Source organism: Protobothrops mucrosquamatus, unplaced genomic scaffold, assembly GCF_001527695.2.
Source record: "Protobothrops mucrosquamatus isolate PMUCROS unplaced genomic scaffold, P.Mucros_1.0 scaffold436, whole genome shotgun sequence".
Taxonomy (NCBI): domain Eukaryota; kingdom Metazoa; phylum Chordata; class Lepidosauria; order Squamata; family Viperidae; genus Protobothrops; species Protobothrops mucrosquamatus.
Window position 1 is genome coordinate 847,472 of NW_015386760.1, and position 19,516 is coordinate 866,987.

Here is a 19,516-nt window from a genome sequence, read left to right on the forward strand (position 1 = left end):
CAAAACAAGTAACTGAGACAAATGCAGTATGTTGAGTTGGCTTGGTCATATAGGAAGGGTATAAATTGTATATGGTGGAAACATGGGTATTTGGTAGGACAGATGCAGAAGATGATGTTGGTCTAGAGATTATAGTTATATTTCAGTTGTATTTCCTTTTCTTTCCTTTTTAATTTATTTATTTACTTCTTATTCTTTTCCCATGCTTTGTATAACACCGATACTTCAAAAAGGAATGGCATGATGAAAAATCACACTAATTATTTTGTTTACATGTTTCTTCCCATATGAACATTTATACAAGATTGCTCATTTATAACTGACTTGCTTTAATGTAGATAAATGTTATTTGACATTGTTGGTCTAAGAAAATCTATCACTGTCAAAGTTTCCAGGGAAACCACTGAATATGAGAGTACAGAATGATGCCCTATGACACTGCATGTGTATGATACTTCAGAGAAAAAGGATCTAGTTCAGAATCTTATTAAATTCGTTTTAGTAGAAGTCAAATTCTTTTTGGGGGGGGACTTTCAAGAGATTTTATTCACTTGTTTAGCACTTGGCACTAGCAGTAGCACTTATATACAGCTTCATAGTGCTTCACAGCCCTCTCTAAGCGGTTTACAGAGTCAGCATATTGCTCCCAACAACCTGGGTCCTCATTTTATTGACCTCGGAGGGATGGATGCAGTATATTTATGGTATATATATTTTAATATATTTATCGAACAAATGAGCAGAAAAAAATCAATCATTTTGACCCACATATCCCGTTTTATGATGTAGGATGCTATGAATGCTTAGGCAGTGCATTGACCTTGCAGATTCTTCACATGTATACTAGCCATGATGCCATATTGCCAGGTCAGCAAGCAAAATAAATGTCGAGACTTTTAAAATATACAGCATAAATCCACCAAAATTTTCCTCTGGTTTTCAAAACCTTTTTGACACTATCTGTAAGATTCCCTGTAAGATTCATTGCTTTTTCCAGTTGAAGTTCCATAGCTCAAAATAGCTATACTAGTCTCCCTTTAATTCTTTGTCGGTAAATTTAAATTTAACAAGTTCCATAAAAGCTTTCCTCAATCCTCATAATCTCTTTATACTTATTCGTTGATTCTGTGATTTCTCTGAACACCTGATCAGCTTGAGTCTAGATTTTGTGTTCAGTTTACTTTCATCTTCTTGTCACTAAATAGTATAACTGATGTACAGCATTGTTTTTATATTTGCATAGAGTGCAGTGATGGAGAGGATCTAAGTGAGAATTTGAGGGCTTTAAAATTACACTGATCCTCATCTTATCTCATTAATATTTCTGCAAGTCATTCTGTGATTCACATTTTTCCTGTAATATATATGTCTTTATCTTTGGAGAAAAATATGCCATTGTGATTGGACAAAGTCTTATCAGAAGCTGTATTGTACTGAGTTAGGCTATTCATTTAATCTGATTTAGTATTTCATGCTGGAATCTTTTTCCAGCTCTCTTGTAAATCCTGCGGATTGAATCCCTGACCTTTGGATCTTCCCATAATAACAATAAACAAAGTGACAATTCATGCATAGTCTTCTACTGCTTTCTGAACAATAGTTTTGAAATATTGAGAGCTTCCTACTTTAGTTCAGTTTCCATTGGGTCAGAATGTTAAGGGGGGGGAGCCTTTATACCTTTTTTTCCCCCTTTTTTCACTTAGCACACTAAAATACTTCTGTATAATTCCATTAACACCATCAAACATTAAACATCTGCCTATTCCTGGTCATTGGGGAGGAGGATTCAATAGGCAAAAATGCCAAATCCAGTCCGAACATCTGGCTGACTGTGCTATGGACCATCATTATATTATTATTATACTGTACTTTATACATACATTATTGCACTACCCAGAGTCATTTCTCATGAGATGGGCAGCTATATACATTTGATAAACAAACTAACAAATAAATAATAGGCATTAGGTGATAAGCGTACTTAATTTTTTATAATGTATTGGCTCTGCATTAACCAAATATTGAGAAAATCCATATTGCTTTGGAAGAATCTGCTTTCTTGGTAGGATATCCCATATCCAGTCCCAGACAGAAATCCCGTAATTTCATTTCCAGCTTAGGCTGGCTGTACTTGGTTTGATGGCCCAGCAATCTGTTTTGGAGGAAGGCAACTAAGCTCGGTATTGCTCAGAAATCATTGTCAGCGGTGCTTGTATCTTTCCTCACACTGGGAATACTTACCAGCTGGAGTACTGAATTATAGATTTCAGATATTTCCATAACTCTTTCATTGCAGTAATGATTTGTAAAATGGTGATGTGCTTGCTGCTTTCTTTCCCATGATAAAAACTTGATTAATAGTTGAGTCTTGTGTTACATAAAGAGTGATAAATACAGTTGTTCTGACTGGCAGAAGCAATGTATTTCACAGGGTCGTGTTGCCTGTTTTTCTAACTGTTCATAACTTTTATATCGTTGCTTTAGTTTTAAAGCCAGCAGATTTGTAAATCAGCCTGAGAAATGTTTCAGCTGTTCAGTTTAATATCTGCTCTATATTGCCTTGTCACCCTGACTGGAAAATAAACCAAGGCATTCTCTCAGTCTAATTACATATTAATTGCTACTGAACTGATTTAACATTAACTGAATGTATACATGACCCTTACGTCTCCAACTGAATGAAAAAAATATAGAACTTAATGTGTTCAAAGGTTGGAGATGTAAACATTTGAACTTTTACGTCTTTTTCTCTGTTGCAGTCCTGTTACAGTTGGCCAGCGAAGCTTTACCAAATGACATGACATTATCTCTTGCTTACCTGCTTGCATTACCTCAGGTATGTTCACAGATAGGATCTGCTTTTTTTGCTACTCTAATCTCTTACCTGCCTCTTGTATTGCATATGAATTTAATTCCCTTTAGAGGATGAACATATAGTATGCTTCAGCTCAATGAAAAGCAAGGTTCTGTTATATTAGGTTCCAAAGAAATTTCAAAGCCTAATCTGATGTTAGGTTGCTGGAGGAAGAAATCATACTTCCTCTTCAGTCTAGTCCACTAGCCTTTTCAGGGCACCAATTTTGATTCCATTGACATTGAACCACAAAAATCAAACCACCGTATCAGGAATAACAAAATCCTAAACCATGCTACTTTAAAGATCCAACATTAAAATATATATTTTTAAAAAAATTCACATGAACAAGCTACCAGATAGATATACACAATTCTTTTTTATCTCTAAAATGAATGTTGATCTTTTGTGTAGACCAATATTATAGACAAAGGTTATATGAATTCAGGAAATAAACCTACTAAACCAATTCATCATTCAGTGAATTAATTAGTTGCAATTTCTGAATATCAGACAGACAGAAATAATGTGTAACACTGCATACCTTGCTTGGGAATTATTTGTTTATTTTATTGTCACATTCACATCTGAGATCAATCCCATCTAGCCAGGATAATCTGAGCTTCCCCCAACCACTTATGATGGTTGGGGGAAACCACTCACAAATAATTCCATCATCGTTGTTTTTAACTGTCTTATTTCAGATTGTTTCTCCCCTCCCACCTCCCAAGTTATAAGATAGCCAAAATAGAATTAAGATTTGCAGCTGCCTCCAGCTAAGACCTTTTAAATACTATTGCTTCTAGATTTTGTGCTTGAGGTAGGAAAAAAAATGAAACTTTGACTTTGGGATTTGCTGATTAGATATTTGTTGTTATAGAAATGGCTCGTATAAAGTATGCAAAAGTAAAAAGTTGAAACTATAATGCTATTAATTTTGTTCTACTGCACCAAAAAGAGTTAGAAGTTAATGCTTTTCTTTTCTTTCCTTTACCTCATGCTTCTCTCTCTCCGTTTTCCCCTCCCCCACTATCTTTATTTTCACTTGTATTTTATATTTTGATAAATTTAATAAAAATGATAATTATAAGAAAAAGAACTTAAAAGTACTGGATTGTCTTTTCCAAAATCAAATGAGGCTGTAGACCTCCAATCAATCTGGAGAAAAGAAGGCTGATGATAGGGGCAGGAGAACATCAACTCATCTGAAGCTTTGCATAACATATGTGTAGATCAAAGCAGTGTGGCCTTTGGAAATGACCACTGGAATTTTTTTCAACATGCAGATTTTATAAGTGCCATCCAAGACTTTTTGGATGGTAGACAGTATGTTGATAACCATTGGAACCTCCACAACCCTTTTACACCATAATTTTATTTATTTTATAGTATATTATAAAATTTTATATTATTAATGCCATATTCATTCAGTTATTATTATTCTAGAGCAGTCATTAAAGATACGATATGCTCATCAGTGTAATTTTGTGTTAGCTACATTAATTCTCTTTTCTTCTAGGTGGTGGATGCCAACAAGTGCTTTGAAAAACAGTCTCCTTCAGCTCTCTCACTCCAGCTGGCAAGTTATTACTATAGTCTACAAATCTATGCTCACTTGGCACCATGTTTTAAGGATGAATGTCATCCCCTTTACAGGGTTAGTTTATTTTTTTTTCCATAAATATGCAGTATAAAATTATAAATCCAATGTGTAAATTAAATCTAAATCAGGAGCAACCTACATATCTTAGCAAAGTTGAACACTGGCATTTTATCTTGAATCCTATAGAACAGACATGTCAAACTTGCGATGTCACGTGATGTCGCTCAACGTATCGGGACGGTTTTGCCATTGCCGGCAATGGGGTAGGCGTGGCTTTCACGTGATGCATCCGGCCTGCAGGCCGGCAGTTTGACACCCCTGCTATAGAAGAACAAAATCCCTAATGTAGTTTTCCCAAAATAGATTAACGTTAGACTTCAGGCTGGGCATGATTATGAGTCTGGATTTTCCATTTGCTTAAGCGCATATTCAGAAGGTTGTTTGGATCAGAAGCTAACAAGTACAATATAGTCAGATAAATAATAATAATAATAATAATAATAATAATAATAATAATAATAATAATAATAATAATAATAATAATAATAATAATAATAATAATAATAAAAAATGCCAAATCCAGTCTGAACATCTGACTGACTGTGCGATGATCCATAATAATAATTGTAGTAATACTAATAATAATAATAATAAAGTTGGAAGGGACCTTGGAAGGTATCTAGTCCAACCCCCTGCTCAGGCAGGAAACCCTGTACCATTTCAGACAAATGGCTGTCCAGTCTCTTCTTTAAAACTTCCAGCGTTGGAGCATTCACCGCTTCTGGAAGCAGGTTGTTCCACTGGTTAATTGTTCTAACTGTCAGGAACTTTATTGCAGATGTAAGATGTAAGCCATGCAATGCAATATATAGATCAGCTCTGGAGTTCAGAGTGGTAACAAATGAATACACCTAAGATTATCATTGATTGCTACTATGAGAGTGACGCATTCCAATAATATTGCTACCCAGTTTTCCACAAGGTTAGATCCACTAAAATTGTTGGCACTAAAACTTCCAAAATTGCTAGGCAGCACGATCAGACATTAATTCTAAAAGTAGTCATTTTAGCTTATTCAGAGAGTACCAAATGAGGTAAAGCTAATATGTGGATATACTGTATATTCCAAGTAGTTCACTTGCTTACTTTTCAGAATTCTTATGTTTGTATTTCCTGGCTTGGTGTATTATTTAAAAAGAGGAAAAGTAAAGAAATCCGATTCAGTTCAGGTGGATTTTGAAAAAGAGGGAGAGTTATACATTTTTTTTTAATATAGGCACAATCCTGACAATTGCTACAATAATGCTGATATATAGGATTGTTTTTCAAAAAATTGTCTTTCAGGTCCAAAACGTTGATTTAACTTTTGGTTCTTGAGAGGGGTTTTGAGAAAAATTACTATAGTTAAAAAGAACTTAGCCGTCTTTATATCAGTTCTGGAGAAAGAGACCTATGTACTAAAACATGTATTTGTTGTCAGCATGTCTAGTTAAATCTTCAACTTAAAAAATTGGCAAGACAGCAGTGTAGATGGAATGATCATATTTTGTAGATTAATAAGCTTTTAAAATTCCAATATAAGTGGAACACACTTTCTGGAATGCAGCTGTATGATTTCAAACAAGTAAATGATGTTTTGGTTATGGATAACTTTATTAGGTTACTGGGAAGAGCAACCAGTAATATTTTATAAAAAATAGAATGGGATGTAGAGAAATCTTATAATATGTCTCAGTACTTGTTGGAATTAAGTGAACTGTGGATCTTGACCCCACCATGAAAGTGGTAAAGTCACAGTTATATAAAGCAATATTGTAAAACACAGGAGTTTTTATTAGGCATTTGCATTGTTAACGTTTAATTTTCACTACAGCTTGGAAAACATTTAGGCTCATTTCAGATTCATCCAGAGGTAAAATCTAAATCTTTGTTTGCAGATTGGTGACTTGTGAATTAACAAGGAAAAATACATTTTATTTATCTTTGAAAAATTGAACAAAATTTGTACATGGAGTAGTTCCTTATAAAGAGATAAAGCTGCCTAATTTAAAATAAAACAACGTGGAGTTTTGAAAAAAACTTCTATAGAAAAGAATTCACTGATCACTTTTATTTCCTGGAAAAATTGAAAGAAATGTTCAAGCTTTTTTGTCAGTTCTGAGAGTACCAGAACTCTTACATTTTAAATCAATAGGTTTAAGGATTTTGGTACTAGAACAACCTTTAAGAGTTTGAGGGCTCCCTCACTTAAGAAAGAATGCATTTATTCCCTGTCAATTTTTGTGATCAATTGTAATTTAAGAAATTCATATAGTACAAAAGTTTGTTAGCGGAAGAATCTGCAAAATTTGAGGTGGTTTTTGATTGTTGCTGCTAGCAGTGTGTTTTGAAGAGAAGGATTTTTTTTTTGTTTCCTAGCTTTTTGTCTTGCTTTTGTTTGGAAATTATTAAAAGGCATGAAGGTAAGATGTCTCCTCCCACATGCTGCATGTGCCCCCATATTTTGAAGACAATTACAAATGTCATCATAACATTCAAACATGTTTAATTGGATAAATGTAAATCTCAGTGTGTTGTGAATTAATTCTACAGGCTGACCCCAAAGATTTAATTCAGATGGTCACAAAGCATGTTACCAACTCCAGCTATGCGGACTGGCCAGACGAAATAGCAATTCTGATTAAACATCTTCAGTACTATAATGAACGACTCTTGGATTTCACCCAGGCTCAAATTCTTCAAGGGCTTGGCAAAGGAGTGGATGTCCAAAGGTTTACAGCAGATGGTCAATACAAGAGGGAAACCATATTAGGTTTGGCAGAGTAAGTGGTGTCTACTTTGTATATCTTTTAACCTGCCATGTGTAAAATGCAAACCTGAATCTATATTTTCAGCTGCACTTCGTCAAGAGATTTTGTATTATTATTACTTAGTTATTATTTCAATTTAATATAGCTACCCATCTCAAATCCATGACTCTGGGTGGCTCACAGCACTTTAAGTTATATGAAAAACAAACAAAAATATAGTAACATGTATAAATCAATATAAAAAGCCATACAACAACCAAGTCATTAGCCAAGGTCTACCAAGAACAGCTAACAACAACCAGCAAAGCCAGTGTACAACTTTCATTGCATAGTAATAGCCAGTGCTTTTTTTGTAAAAAAAAAAAAAAAAAAAAAAAAAGGTGCCGGAATTCACACACATCATTCAACCCGCCTTGCCTACCCTACAAGGTTCCATCCAAAAAAGATGCCGGAACTCCGTTCTGGGCGTTCTATGACAAAAAAAAGCCCTGGTAATAGCAATAACACTTAGACTTATATACTGCTTCACAGTGCTCTCTAAGTGGTTTATAGAGTCAGCATAATTGCTCCCCCCAACAATCTGGGTCCTTATTTTACCGCCCTCAAAAGGATGGAAGGCTGAATCAACCTTGAGCCGGTGAGGAGGAATCAAAGGAATCGAACTTCTGGCAGTGAACAGTGAGTTAGCCTGCAATACTGGATTCTAACCACTGTACCACCACGGCTCTTAATAACAATAATAATACTGCCAGTAAAAGTCAGTTTAATGACTTATTAATAATAGTGATATTACTTATACTATTATTGCAGTTTTGTTTGTTTCCATTAAAAAGGTGTTGGATTATCTAGTGGTATTTTAAAATGTGTAATAAAAACATGCAATTGTTAATGCAATGCATATCACATTTTACAAAGGAGAAGACTCCAGTCTAAAAATATAGGTACGAGAAAGGGTGAAATGTATGGGTGATTTTCTCTATTTATTATTTTTATTTATGGTTGAATGCTGCTACTTCAATTATGGTGAGGATCAGAAGGTTATTTACATTAGGGAAATGTTCATTGTACTTTAATTTGCTATTATACTGAATCATGAACATGATTCTGCAATCCAGTGAATGCTTAATGTATCATCTCTAAGCACATGCCATGTAGTTCACCATCACAGAATAACCGTCAGTGACATCATGGTGTTCCTTATTCTCACCTATATTTTGCTTTTCATAGTATCGCTTTCACCTGTTAAAGTAGATTAAGACACAAAACCACATATGGTAGCTTTAACTGCCAAACCATGTATTAGGAAGTCTGCGTGGCAATCATGAAATCTTCTCTAGGGAAACCTTTTGCAGAAGAGGAGATTAGCTCGTATTTTCTAAAATGGCTTATTGTGTGAATCTGGAATATGAATATATACTTGACACATAATAGAGGTAGTTGTCAAATTATGACCGCTCGCTCAGCGATTGTTCAGAATTATAACAGCACTGAATGAAAGGGACTTATGACCAGACTGTGAAGTTGTGGCTGCTGCAGCAACCCTGCGATCATTTAATTGTAATTCAGGTATTAGGTGCCCAGCTTGCAATTATGATTTCATAGTCAAGCTGTAGTCACATGAGCACCATTTGCAACTGCCAGGTTCCCATAAGCAAAGTCAATGGGGAAGCCAGCAGGGAAGATTTGAAGTTGTTCCCATAATTCAGTCCCACTAATTTTTTCTCAAAGAACCCCACTATGGAATAAGAGATTACAGGAATGTTGTACTCCATAGCACCTTCATGCCCGCCCATGCTCCATGGCACCTTCCCTTGGTCCTTGCCAGGCCTGCCTGTGTTCAGAAGTGTCCCTGCTGGCTTGTCCATGATCAAAAGCCCAAACTCAGAGATTCCCACCTGTGGCCTCTGCCAGCTTGTCTATGCTCAGAAGCACCTGCCTGTAATATCTTCCAACTGAACCTTGGCACTTATGTACTTCCCAAGCTCTCTGTCTGGAGCTACTGCCTCTTCCTGCTTAATGAGCCACACAGTCCTGAGGTTATGACAGCAACCTGGACTGCTGTGACTGCTGTTGTTAAGCAATACAGATGCGATATTGCATTTTATGTCTGCATTGCTTAGTGATGGAAAGTTTGGTCTCAATTGCCACTGCAACGCAAGGACTATTTGTATATATGGAGAAATAAAATGCAGCTGCTTTGATTGAATCTTTGATGTTTCCGAGACTTGATAATAAAAGCTCCTTGAATGTAAACCTTATAAAATTATTTATCTTGTTTGCCTCAAAGTACAATATCAGAACCTTCACATTGCCTTCAAGGGAGTATGGATTGCTATCTCAGATCCATACTTACAGATACTTGTGAGGATGTAAATTCCCCATTCATAAAAGGCCTTCCTTGATTTCAAATTTCATTAGCAAATGATTTCAAATTTCATTAGCAAAATATGCAGCTCTTGGACCTAATAGTAATCCCCCAAATGCTTTGCTACAAGTCATATATGCTCCTGTATGCTATTCAACTTGTCCAAATAAATGTATGCAGTTAGGATGGCTTTTCAGAGCCTTGGTCAAACTTTTTATCTTTTATATATTCTTCGCCTTTTTTTTTACTGTCAACATCAAGAACAAGAATTATAAGGGTGTGAATAGAAAATGCTTGCTTCTACCCAGGAGAGTGGGAGTTACTTAATCCCTACTAGTAATGCATACTGCAGCTTGAGAAGTTTTATATCTAATGAAAGCCTTTTTGCTTGACTTCAGATACATAAATAATGTTCCTGGGATTCCAAACTATAGCCGCTGCTGATTCCACATTAATAAAGAAATTACTGAAATGTGAATAACATTTTCATCCATTTTTTTTAAAACCTACTCTTTTTCTCTTGAGCAATATGTTTTATAGTATTTTTTAGGGAAAAATAAAAAAGGATGAAAGTTTAGTTTCTGAAGAATTTTATTGTAGCAGGATGTTTCAATTTTTCCAGGCCATAGAACCCATTATTTTTTAATCATTTTATTGTCATTGTATGTGCGTACATAGTATACATATACAACGAAATTTACTTGACACCCAAAAACCAGGTCCCACACACATAATCCCCAGACACACTCCCCCCCACCACAATCCCCACCCCTAAAACCACCCAACATCCACACAACAGACCAAGTAATGCTGTCCAACAGTTCACTGATGGTGGCCCTTTAGTTCGTTGTTGAGTGGGATAAAAACTATTCAGAAAACGTGTGTTTTAATTATTCTGTATCTTCTGCCAGAAGGCAACAGTCCAAAAAGATTGTAAGCAGGATGGGAAGTCAGAGACTCTTACAATACGTTGAAGGAGTTTGTTGCTCTAAGCTTCTACAATAGGTCCCGACCATCAACCTCAGGTTATTATAAGACCCGTCAAAATTATTAGGAGACATCTCGAAAAAATAGGCGATGTCAGCTGCTCCCATACCATGCAAGAATGCCGTATGTCAGGACACTCTCAATGGTGCTGTGATAGTAGGAGCCATTGAGAGTGTCCTGACATAAGGCATTCTTGCATGGTATGGGAGCAAGAAGAGAAACCTCTGAACCAAGAGGCAAAGCTCTAGCAATGGAAAATTGGCTGTGTTCAATTTAACTTTTGGGAGTGTGGGAGGGGGGCTTTAGTCCCTCATGGAACTTAGGGTTCCATGAATAATTTGAAATACCCTGGCTTAGAGGAATAGATCCTACAGACACTGTTCTGTCTTGTATTTTTTATTATTATTATTATTATTATTAGCTATTAAATAGCTAATAGCTATTAAACTTCTTTTTCCCACATGTGTATTATGACTTCTCATTAACCAGAACACTTGAAGAAAACGTGTACAGTATAGCTCTCTCCTTGGCTCAGCGTTATAATGTCCCACTCTGGGAAGTTCATATGACACACTTGGAATTTCTCTTCAGCGACAGCGGGTAAGTATAGAAGTCTGTTTCATTTATTTTAATGGCAAGTATCCAGAAGGTGGCACTCAAGTGAACATCCTCCACTTCATTAGCTGAGACAGTATCTATAGTTTTGTGCAGAAATATTCAATTCCTTTTGGGTTTTCAGAATGTTTGCGTTTCTTTGAACGTTAAGAGTTTCATGTGGCTCCTATTGACATGTGAAGAAAGTCTGAATAAATGTTTAACACTTGCTCCATATTTTTCATAAACAAACTAACATGCAATTTCAGTGTACTAGGGCCACTTGTATGAATGTTTTATTAGGCATTTAAGGCTAATTTGTCCTATATAAATTTCACAAACTTTGTCTGGGCTTATTACAATTTAAGAGACACAGCATAATCACGTAAAAAAGACCTCCAATTTTTATTTTAAAAATATGTTTATCAGTCAGGAGTAGGTTCCAAATCCATTTTTAAAGCTCTGGGATTTTATCACTCCACAGTCAGAAACATGACAAAATAACTCAAGAGCAGAGTATAAAATTACCCAGAAAAATCACAAGAACCTCAAAATAACATCCAGTGATCTATGGGGCTCTCTTCCCCAAGTCCATCTTCAGAAAAGTGTGATAAAAGTGAGATTGATAGAGTTACAAGACAGAAGAATCTGGTTACTAAGCAGAAGATTGATGCTGATGTTAAGTTTACAAAAAAAAAACCATGTAGCTGAACACCCAGACTTCTCAGGACAAATGACTCAAACTTGGAAATTTTCAAGCTACATTGGTGTTATTAGATCTATTTTGGTGTTATTAGAGCCAAACACCACATTCTACTATAAAAGCCTCATACTCATTGTCATGTATGGATATGGGAGTGTCATAGTTTGGGGATGCTTACTGCCTCAGGACCTGGATGACTTGCCAGTACTTAAAAAAAGCAAGAATGCTGCTTTGTATCATAGAACTCAATGAGAGAATATCAAGCCATCTACCCATCATCTGCAACCGTAGCACAAGTGGGTCATGCAGCAAGGCAGCGATTGAAAATATACAAGTACGACTGCTAGAAAAGAAGAACACCAGATTAATTGTTTTTGAATAGTTAAGACACCCATTTATCATATATAGAAATACATATGCATTGTATATGCATTTTTTCTTATTATTTAATACAGGTAGTCCTGGACTTACAACCATAACTCAGCCCAGAATTACAGTTGTAATTTGTGCCAATTTATAAGTGGGTCATCATGTGACCGTGCCCAATTTCACAACTGTTTTGCTGTGGTCATTAAGTGAACCCATTTTACCCAATGGGTGTTTTTTTGCCAGAAATGAAAGTAAATGCCCGTTTCCAGCAAAAATCTTCATAAATTATGGTTACTTGGCTGTGGGTGCTGCAAATAGCCATAAATGCGGGGTGGTTACCAAGCACCCAAAATATAATCTTGGGGGAGATTTATATAACCAATGTACAGTGGGGTTATATAAGCTATATAAACTGGGAGGGCACCATCAGAACTTTGAAACTAGATCACAAGGAGTCATAGAATATTATGTGGTAGAGTGCTTGCTTCTCTGCTTGAATTGTATACTAGCTTTATTAATAATATTACAGTGTTGTGAATGTGCCTTTTAAGTGATTTTATAAAAATGAAATGATAAAAATTAAACATCATCAGTTTCAGATTAGAGTACACAACCTGGTGCCTTCCATATGTTGTAAGAGTCCAGCTTTCCTATCTTAAGTTACTGTCAAAATGGCAAAGCCTGGTGACACCTTCAGTCTAAAACAGATATTTCTGATATTTCTTTCTGGCACGTTGTTCAGTAACCTTTCTTCCTTCTCTTGAAACTATTTGTTCTTTCGGTATAAAAAATTACACCTGGAATTTTAAGGGAAGGAAAAATAGATCATGGCAAAGTTTTCATATCATTATTTGCACATTATTTGCAATGTGCCTTGATTAATAATTTATCAATTTAGGTATATAGCTTGTAAAAATTGCCTTAGTGTGAGATGAGAACCCAGTTATAGGAAGAAGAAGGACTATTGGTATGTTTGCCACTTGGAGTTGCATATGGAAAAAAATGGCAAGATAAAAATCTTCTTTAAAATTGTTGGCAAACTATAGGTTAGTAGGTCTGAATCCAGTCTGTGTTTGTCTGTCCTTACCTCATTCTTTATTGCACTGATATGTAAGTTCCCTATGTAATGACGCAAAGTAGAAAGCTACAGGCAAATTGGCTGAGTGCTTAATTTTCAGTATCTTTCGAAAATCATTAGTTAATATATAGGTCCTACTGCTGTTGCATATAATTTCAGGAGAAATTTAGCTACAGCAACATGTACACGTTGCTAAGCAACCACCCAGCTTAGATAAAAAGAAGCCTGCTGAATGTTGAACCAATTTTACATCAATAAGAAAGCCATCTAATAACATGGACCTGGATGAACACTTAACTGATTCACCTTTGACCAGGGGGCTATGAGGCATGGAAGCAGATAGTGAGTGGAAACAGATGGTACTTCTTAAAAGTACAAGTGGAAGCCTAAATGAAGTAGGGATAGAAGCAAAAGGAAAACAGTCCCATTGTACTATACTGAATATTCCTTATACCATTATACTGAATCAAGATCACATGAAGTACTAGTACCGCTTTACAAAGCCTCAGTAAGACCATATCTGGAATACTGCATCCAGTTTTGGTCACTACATTATAAAAAAGATGTTGAGACTTTGGAAAAAGTGCAGAGAAGAGCAACAAAGATGATTAGGGGACTGGAGACTAAAACATATAAAGAACGGTTGCAGGAACTGGGTATGGCTAGTCTGGTGAAAAAAAGAACCGGGGTAGATGTGATAGCAGTATTCCAATATTTGAAGGGCTGTCACAAAGAAGAGGGGGGTCAATCTATTTTCCAAAGCACCCAAAGGCAAGACAAGAAACAATGGATGGAAATTAATCAAAGAGAGAAGCAACCTAGAACTAAGGAGAAACTTCCTGACAGTTAGAACAATTAACCAGTGGAACAACCTGCCTCCAGAAGCGGTGAATGCTCCAACACTGGAAGTTTTTAAGAAGAAACTAGACAGCCATTTGTCCGAAATGGTATAGGGGTTTCTGCCTGAGCAGGGGGTTGGACTAGAAGACCTCCAAGGTCCCTTCCAACTCTGATTATTCTATTCTATTCTATTCTATTCTACCTTAAACTGCAGCATTATTAGAAAAGCACACAATTTTGACTCATGGACAAAATCCTCACCAAAGCAAGAAATTATATTTAGTTTTTTTTTCTTGTTTCTATTGCTTAAAATCAAAATTAATTATAATAAATGTTGTCTTGCACCATTTTCATTGTTTCTTTTAATTTTTTTTTTCTTGCTAAGTAGCACTACTGTTTTAAACTGGAAATAAAAGCTTATAATTATTAAATTATTAGAGCATCATGTTTAAATACTTGGATTTTTTATTATGTCCTTCAAGAAATTGCTGAGTTTTTAGAACTGTGAATAATTGTGCTTATGAGCTAGACAATTGGTTTGTAGTTCATAGCTTAGGATTTTATTCAAAGAAGCTCTCTTTTTGAAAATCCTTTTATACTTAATATTGATAACATCATCCAGTATTTAGCAAAAATTAAATTGATAAATTGATGAAATGGGTGGTTTCATTTATTACATTTTCTTTTGCTTTCCATGCAGTTTGTCCACAGCTGCTATAGAAGACCGGGCAAAAAATCTTGGCCTATTTGAGACTCTGAAAACTGTTCCCAAAGCCTTTCATGAGCATATGACCAAATATGTATATTCTATCATTGAAGGAAAGGATCACCAGCGCTTACTCTACTATTTCACACTTCTTGAGAACTGTGCTTGCTCTGAATTTGTGAAAGATACCATCAAACTTGAAACTCACATACGACTACTGAAAAAATTCAAGGCGGTTGCCCCAGGTACAAGGTGTTAACATTCATAACTACTTAGCAAAGCTGGATGTCTTTAAAGATTAGGCTGCAGTTCAGCACTTATTTGATGAATTTAATCTTCTGTGTAGTTGCTTGTTTCTGCCTGAGATTAGTTTGTAAGTATCTGAGAAAGAAAGCTGCATATGGAGATCAATTAATTTGGTAATTAATATACATTACTTTACAGACTGGTAATTGATACTTACTGATTGATATAAAGGTATATTTTTGTCATGACTTTGTGCTTTACAGTAATGGCTTCTTGCAGATGAGCACAGACACCAATGTTCATTCATAGATAAATAGATGGATGGATGGATGGATGGATGGATGGATGGATGGATAGATAGATAGATAGATAGATAGATAGATAGATAGATAGATAGATAGATAGATAGATAGATAGATAGATAGATAGATAGATAGATAGATACATAGATAGATAGATACATAGATAGATAGATAGATAGATAGATAGATAGATAGATAGATAGATAGATAGATAGATAGATGATAGATAGATAGATAGATAGATAGATAGATAGATAGATAGATAGATAGAGAAATATAGCACCATGATTGACCATCTTGATAGAACAGATAAGGGAGGAAAATGGGAAATGCACAAGATTTTTGTATATATTTTTTAATAATCTAGTCTTCCTATGGGGATATATATTCTTAAATTCATGGTAATAGTACATATGTTGACTTGTTTCATATTATATATGGGTTAAAATGTATATTTTATATTGAGATAGCATCTACTGCCTCAGTTTGAGCATTAGACTGATATCCCAAGACTTTAATGCCTCCTACCATTTCTCAAAAAATGGATTTGTCATTTTTTCTGTCATTTTTATTCTTTTTTAAAAAAAAAAATAGTTCCAGAAACAATGGAGTAATCATATACATCATGGTGCTGCCGGTATTGTTGCATACAACCTTTGACAGTAGTTTTTTAAAAATTTTAGTTTAGTTGCCTATACAGAGAAAAGGCTGGGAGCTGCTGCTTTAAAACTCTCAGGGCTCTTCTACCCTATTAGACTGACCTTTCCAATATGATGGGGAGCAAAATCTTTTTTTTTTATCTGTACTTTTCAGGTACAAACAGTGAAGCAATAGAATATATCCACTTTGCCCATTCCACCTATGCTTTCTTTTTTTTTTAGCTGAGAAAAGATCAGGCCAGAGGACTATCAACCAGGGCAGGCACAGTCAAATCTTGATTCTTTCTTGCTGTCCAATGCATATTTTTCCCATTGGGGGAAATAAATAATGAAATATTTTCTTTGTGAAGAGAGTTTAGAAAATCATGGCTGCTCACATCATTGCTGTTGAAATGGGCGACATTTAGGAGAGGTGCACAACTGATGTCATGAAGTGGTTTTAATGAAATTTTGACCCTAGATAACATCCACTTCCTCGCATGCCTGCTCCAAGTTCTAGCAAAAACTTACAAAAATATACTGAAGTTATGGTTCATTTTTATTCAAGACTGTCCCATGGGATTTATTTCTAAGTAAACATGTAAAGGAATGTGCCATCTAAGAAAGATTAAATAGAACATATTTCACCCAAATCTATACCATAGGTAAACTCCTCCATCCAGAGGTGTTTTAAACACAAAATTTAATACACATGAAAATGCTTTTCAGTGCCCTTTGAACATATTGATGGCTGGTAAGAATGTTATAATGTGTATTTTTGATATAGGAGTGGTAGTATGAGTGGCAGATTTATATCACTTTATCCTGCTGTAACAACTTTAAAGCTCATGAGGTGGGAGGTTATATGATTGTCCTCTCTGAGGCTTTGATATGCCTCCCTTTTTTTCTCTGCCTACTTGTTTCTCTATTAAAACCTTGCACAACATAATAACATAATATTCCATGTCCTAAATTGGAGGAAAGTATACTGTAATATGATGAAAATTATGCACTGGTAATAGATCCCAACACCCATAAATAGTGCTTCACATTTTATTGCAATTTCTACATTGTTGATCCATAAGGGTTGTTGCTCATATATTTCTGCTAATAGGTCTTAATTATAAAAAACTAACAGAAGAAAATGCAAATCCTCTGGAAGCTTTGGATCCTGTCCTCACAAGTCAAAATATTCTGCCTATTTCCAAGCTTGTTTCTAAAATCCCAGGAAAAGATGGAAGGTTGCTTTCTCCTAGCTCTGTCTATGCTGCCTGGATTAAAAAACTGTTCTGGAATGGGGATTCCCATCTGATTAAAAGGATTCCAGAAACCCCATCTGAATGGCTGCATTCTTATGACATTTGTGCCAAATACTTCGATAGACTTTACCCAGGAGATATTATCAATTTTCTGGATGAAATTACTTTTTCTTCAAAGGCTGTCACCAAAGTAAGTATTACTTTACAACAGCATTATGTGTATGACTTCCTTTATTAGTGTAAAAAGTGTCAGACATAGACAAAAATTGGCTTTTCTAAATAGTTAGGCAAAGCACAGAGGAAGATACAGTATATTGAAAGTATCTAAACAAACTATCATTAAAATAATTCTAGCACTTGAATGTTCTCAAGAAGAGGCTCAAATAATGGAAGCTTTTGGATCCATCCAAGTTGACAAAAAATTAGGCTACTTAAGAGCAATAATGTATGTACAAGTAGTCCTGATTACAGGGAGTTTTTCCAAGCAACTTGGCACTGCTCTCCTCTCTCTGCTCATTGGATGTCTGTGTTATGATAATGCCCCTCATGTGGTGGGTGGCCAAATCCCTATGTGAGAGTCAGAATCTATCAGTGGTTCTTTTATGCTTTTGGTTCTAATGTGGGTCCCCAAAAGCAAGGCTGGTCAGTGCTACATCTGACCCATTCTCTTGCACCTGTGGTTTAACAGCCCTGACAAACTTTCATCATCTAACTAACCCAGGGGTAGGCAACCTTGGCTCTTTTAGGACTCGTGGACTTCAACTTCCTGGCTCAGGAATTCTGGGAGTTGAAGTCCACGAGTCATAAAAGAGCCAAGGTTGCCTACCCCTGAACTAACCAATAGCCACGTTGCTTTCGGTTTATGGGAACTAGGCTCCAATATATCTGAAGGATGTCTGATTTAGGGGTCCTGATCTGGAGGAAGTACGGGTAGTCCTCAACTTACAACCACAGTTGAGCCCAAAATTTCTGTTGCTAAGTGAGACATTCATTACGTGAGATTTGCCCCATTTTACGACTTTTCTTGCCACAGTTGTTAAGTGAATCACTGCAGCTCTTAAGTTAATAACACGGTTGTTAAGTGAATCTGGCTTCCCCATTGACTTTGCTTGTCAGAAGGTCAAAAAGGAGATTGCATGACCTCCCAGAACAGTGCAACGGTCATAAATATGAGTCAGTTGCCAAAGCATCTGAGTTTTGATCACATAACCGTCGGGGATACTGCAATGGTTGTAAATGTGAAAACAATTATAAGTCATTTTTTTCAGTGCCATTATAACTTTGAATGGTCACTAAATGAACTGTTGTAAATTGAGGACTACCTGTATAAAGTGCTAATGGAAAGAACAGATTGGGAATTAATCTGTTTCTACAAAACTGAATTTAAGTTCAGTTAGAACTTAAATTAACTAGCACTGGCTTCCTAATAAACAATATTATATTATAAAAGGGACTCCTTTAATTTCATATGGACCTTAGTGACAAAGTATTTCTGCACCTGACAACAACACATTCCAGACTGAGATTAACACTGGTGTGGCTGTACAAGAGAACTTTATCTGATTGAGACAACAGCAACTAATAATCTTCATAGCATTTCTCTCTGTCTCTAAGTCACATGTTAACTTAGCAACTATTGTGCTTAACAGTCTAGTCATTGGAATAGAACTTTGTCACTAAACGAGAAATGGGTGTATTTGGCATCAATAGCATTCTGCGAAATCATGTGATAGTTCTTGCAACTTAAAAAAACATGTCGTATTAAATAATATAAATAGTATCGTCATTCTAGCCATTGTCTATCCACTGCAGGATGAAGGCCTCTTCCACATGTTTCCAATATGGTCCTGAGCTTTCTTTTGCCAGCTGGGCCCGCAATACACAATACTTGTATAAATAGCATACACTGGTATATATGTACAGTAAATTACATTTTGAATACAGTAATTATTCAAAAAGAGAATTTGTGAAAATGCATGCTTATGCACACTGAAAACAATTATTTCGTTGGGAAGAAAATCAATCTATTTTTTCATAAAAGAATTGGTTATTTCAGTGCAGAAATTAGTACACACTTTTAGAACGTAAGTAAGGCAGATAGACAAATGTAAATAGAACAAGGTAAATTATTACTCAGTATGTGGAGTACTGAACAACTGAAA

The 19,516-nt window shown here is 35.6% G+C and overlaps 1 protein-coding gene across 1 annotated transcript in view; it reads left to right on the forward strand.

Annotated features, from left to right (window-relative positions):
- The window catches only part of NBAS (neuroblastoma amplified sequence), a gene marked incomplete at its 3' end in the record, with an annotated part of 148,793 nt that overhangs the window by 104,732 nt on the left and 24,545 nt on the right, over window positions 1-19,516 (forward strand). The window contains exons 39-44 of the mRNA XM_015816358.2: window positions 2,760-2,836; window positions 4,374-4,511; window positions 7,050-7,279; window positions 11,109-11,219; window positions 14,904-15,154; window positions 17,210-17,544. Coding sequence (XP_015671844.1) covers window positions 2,760-2,836; window positions 4,374-4,511; window positions 7,050-7,279; window positions 11,109-11,219; window positions 14,904-15,154; window positions 17,210-17,544 — 1,142 coding nt within the window. The remainder of the gene's footprint in view (window positions 1-2,759; window positions 2,837-4,373; window positions 4,512-7,049; window positions 7,280-11,108; window positions 11,220-14,903; window positions 15,155-17,209; window positions 17,545-19,516) is intronic.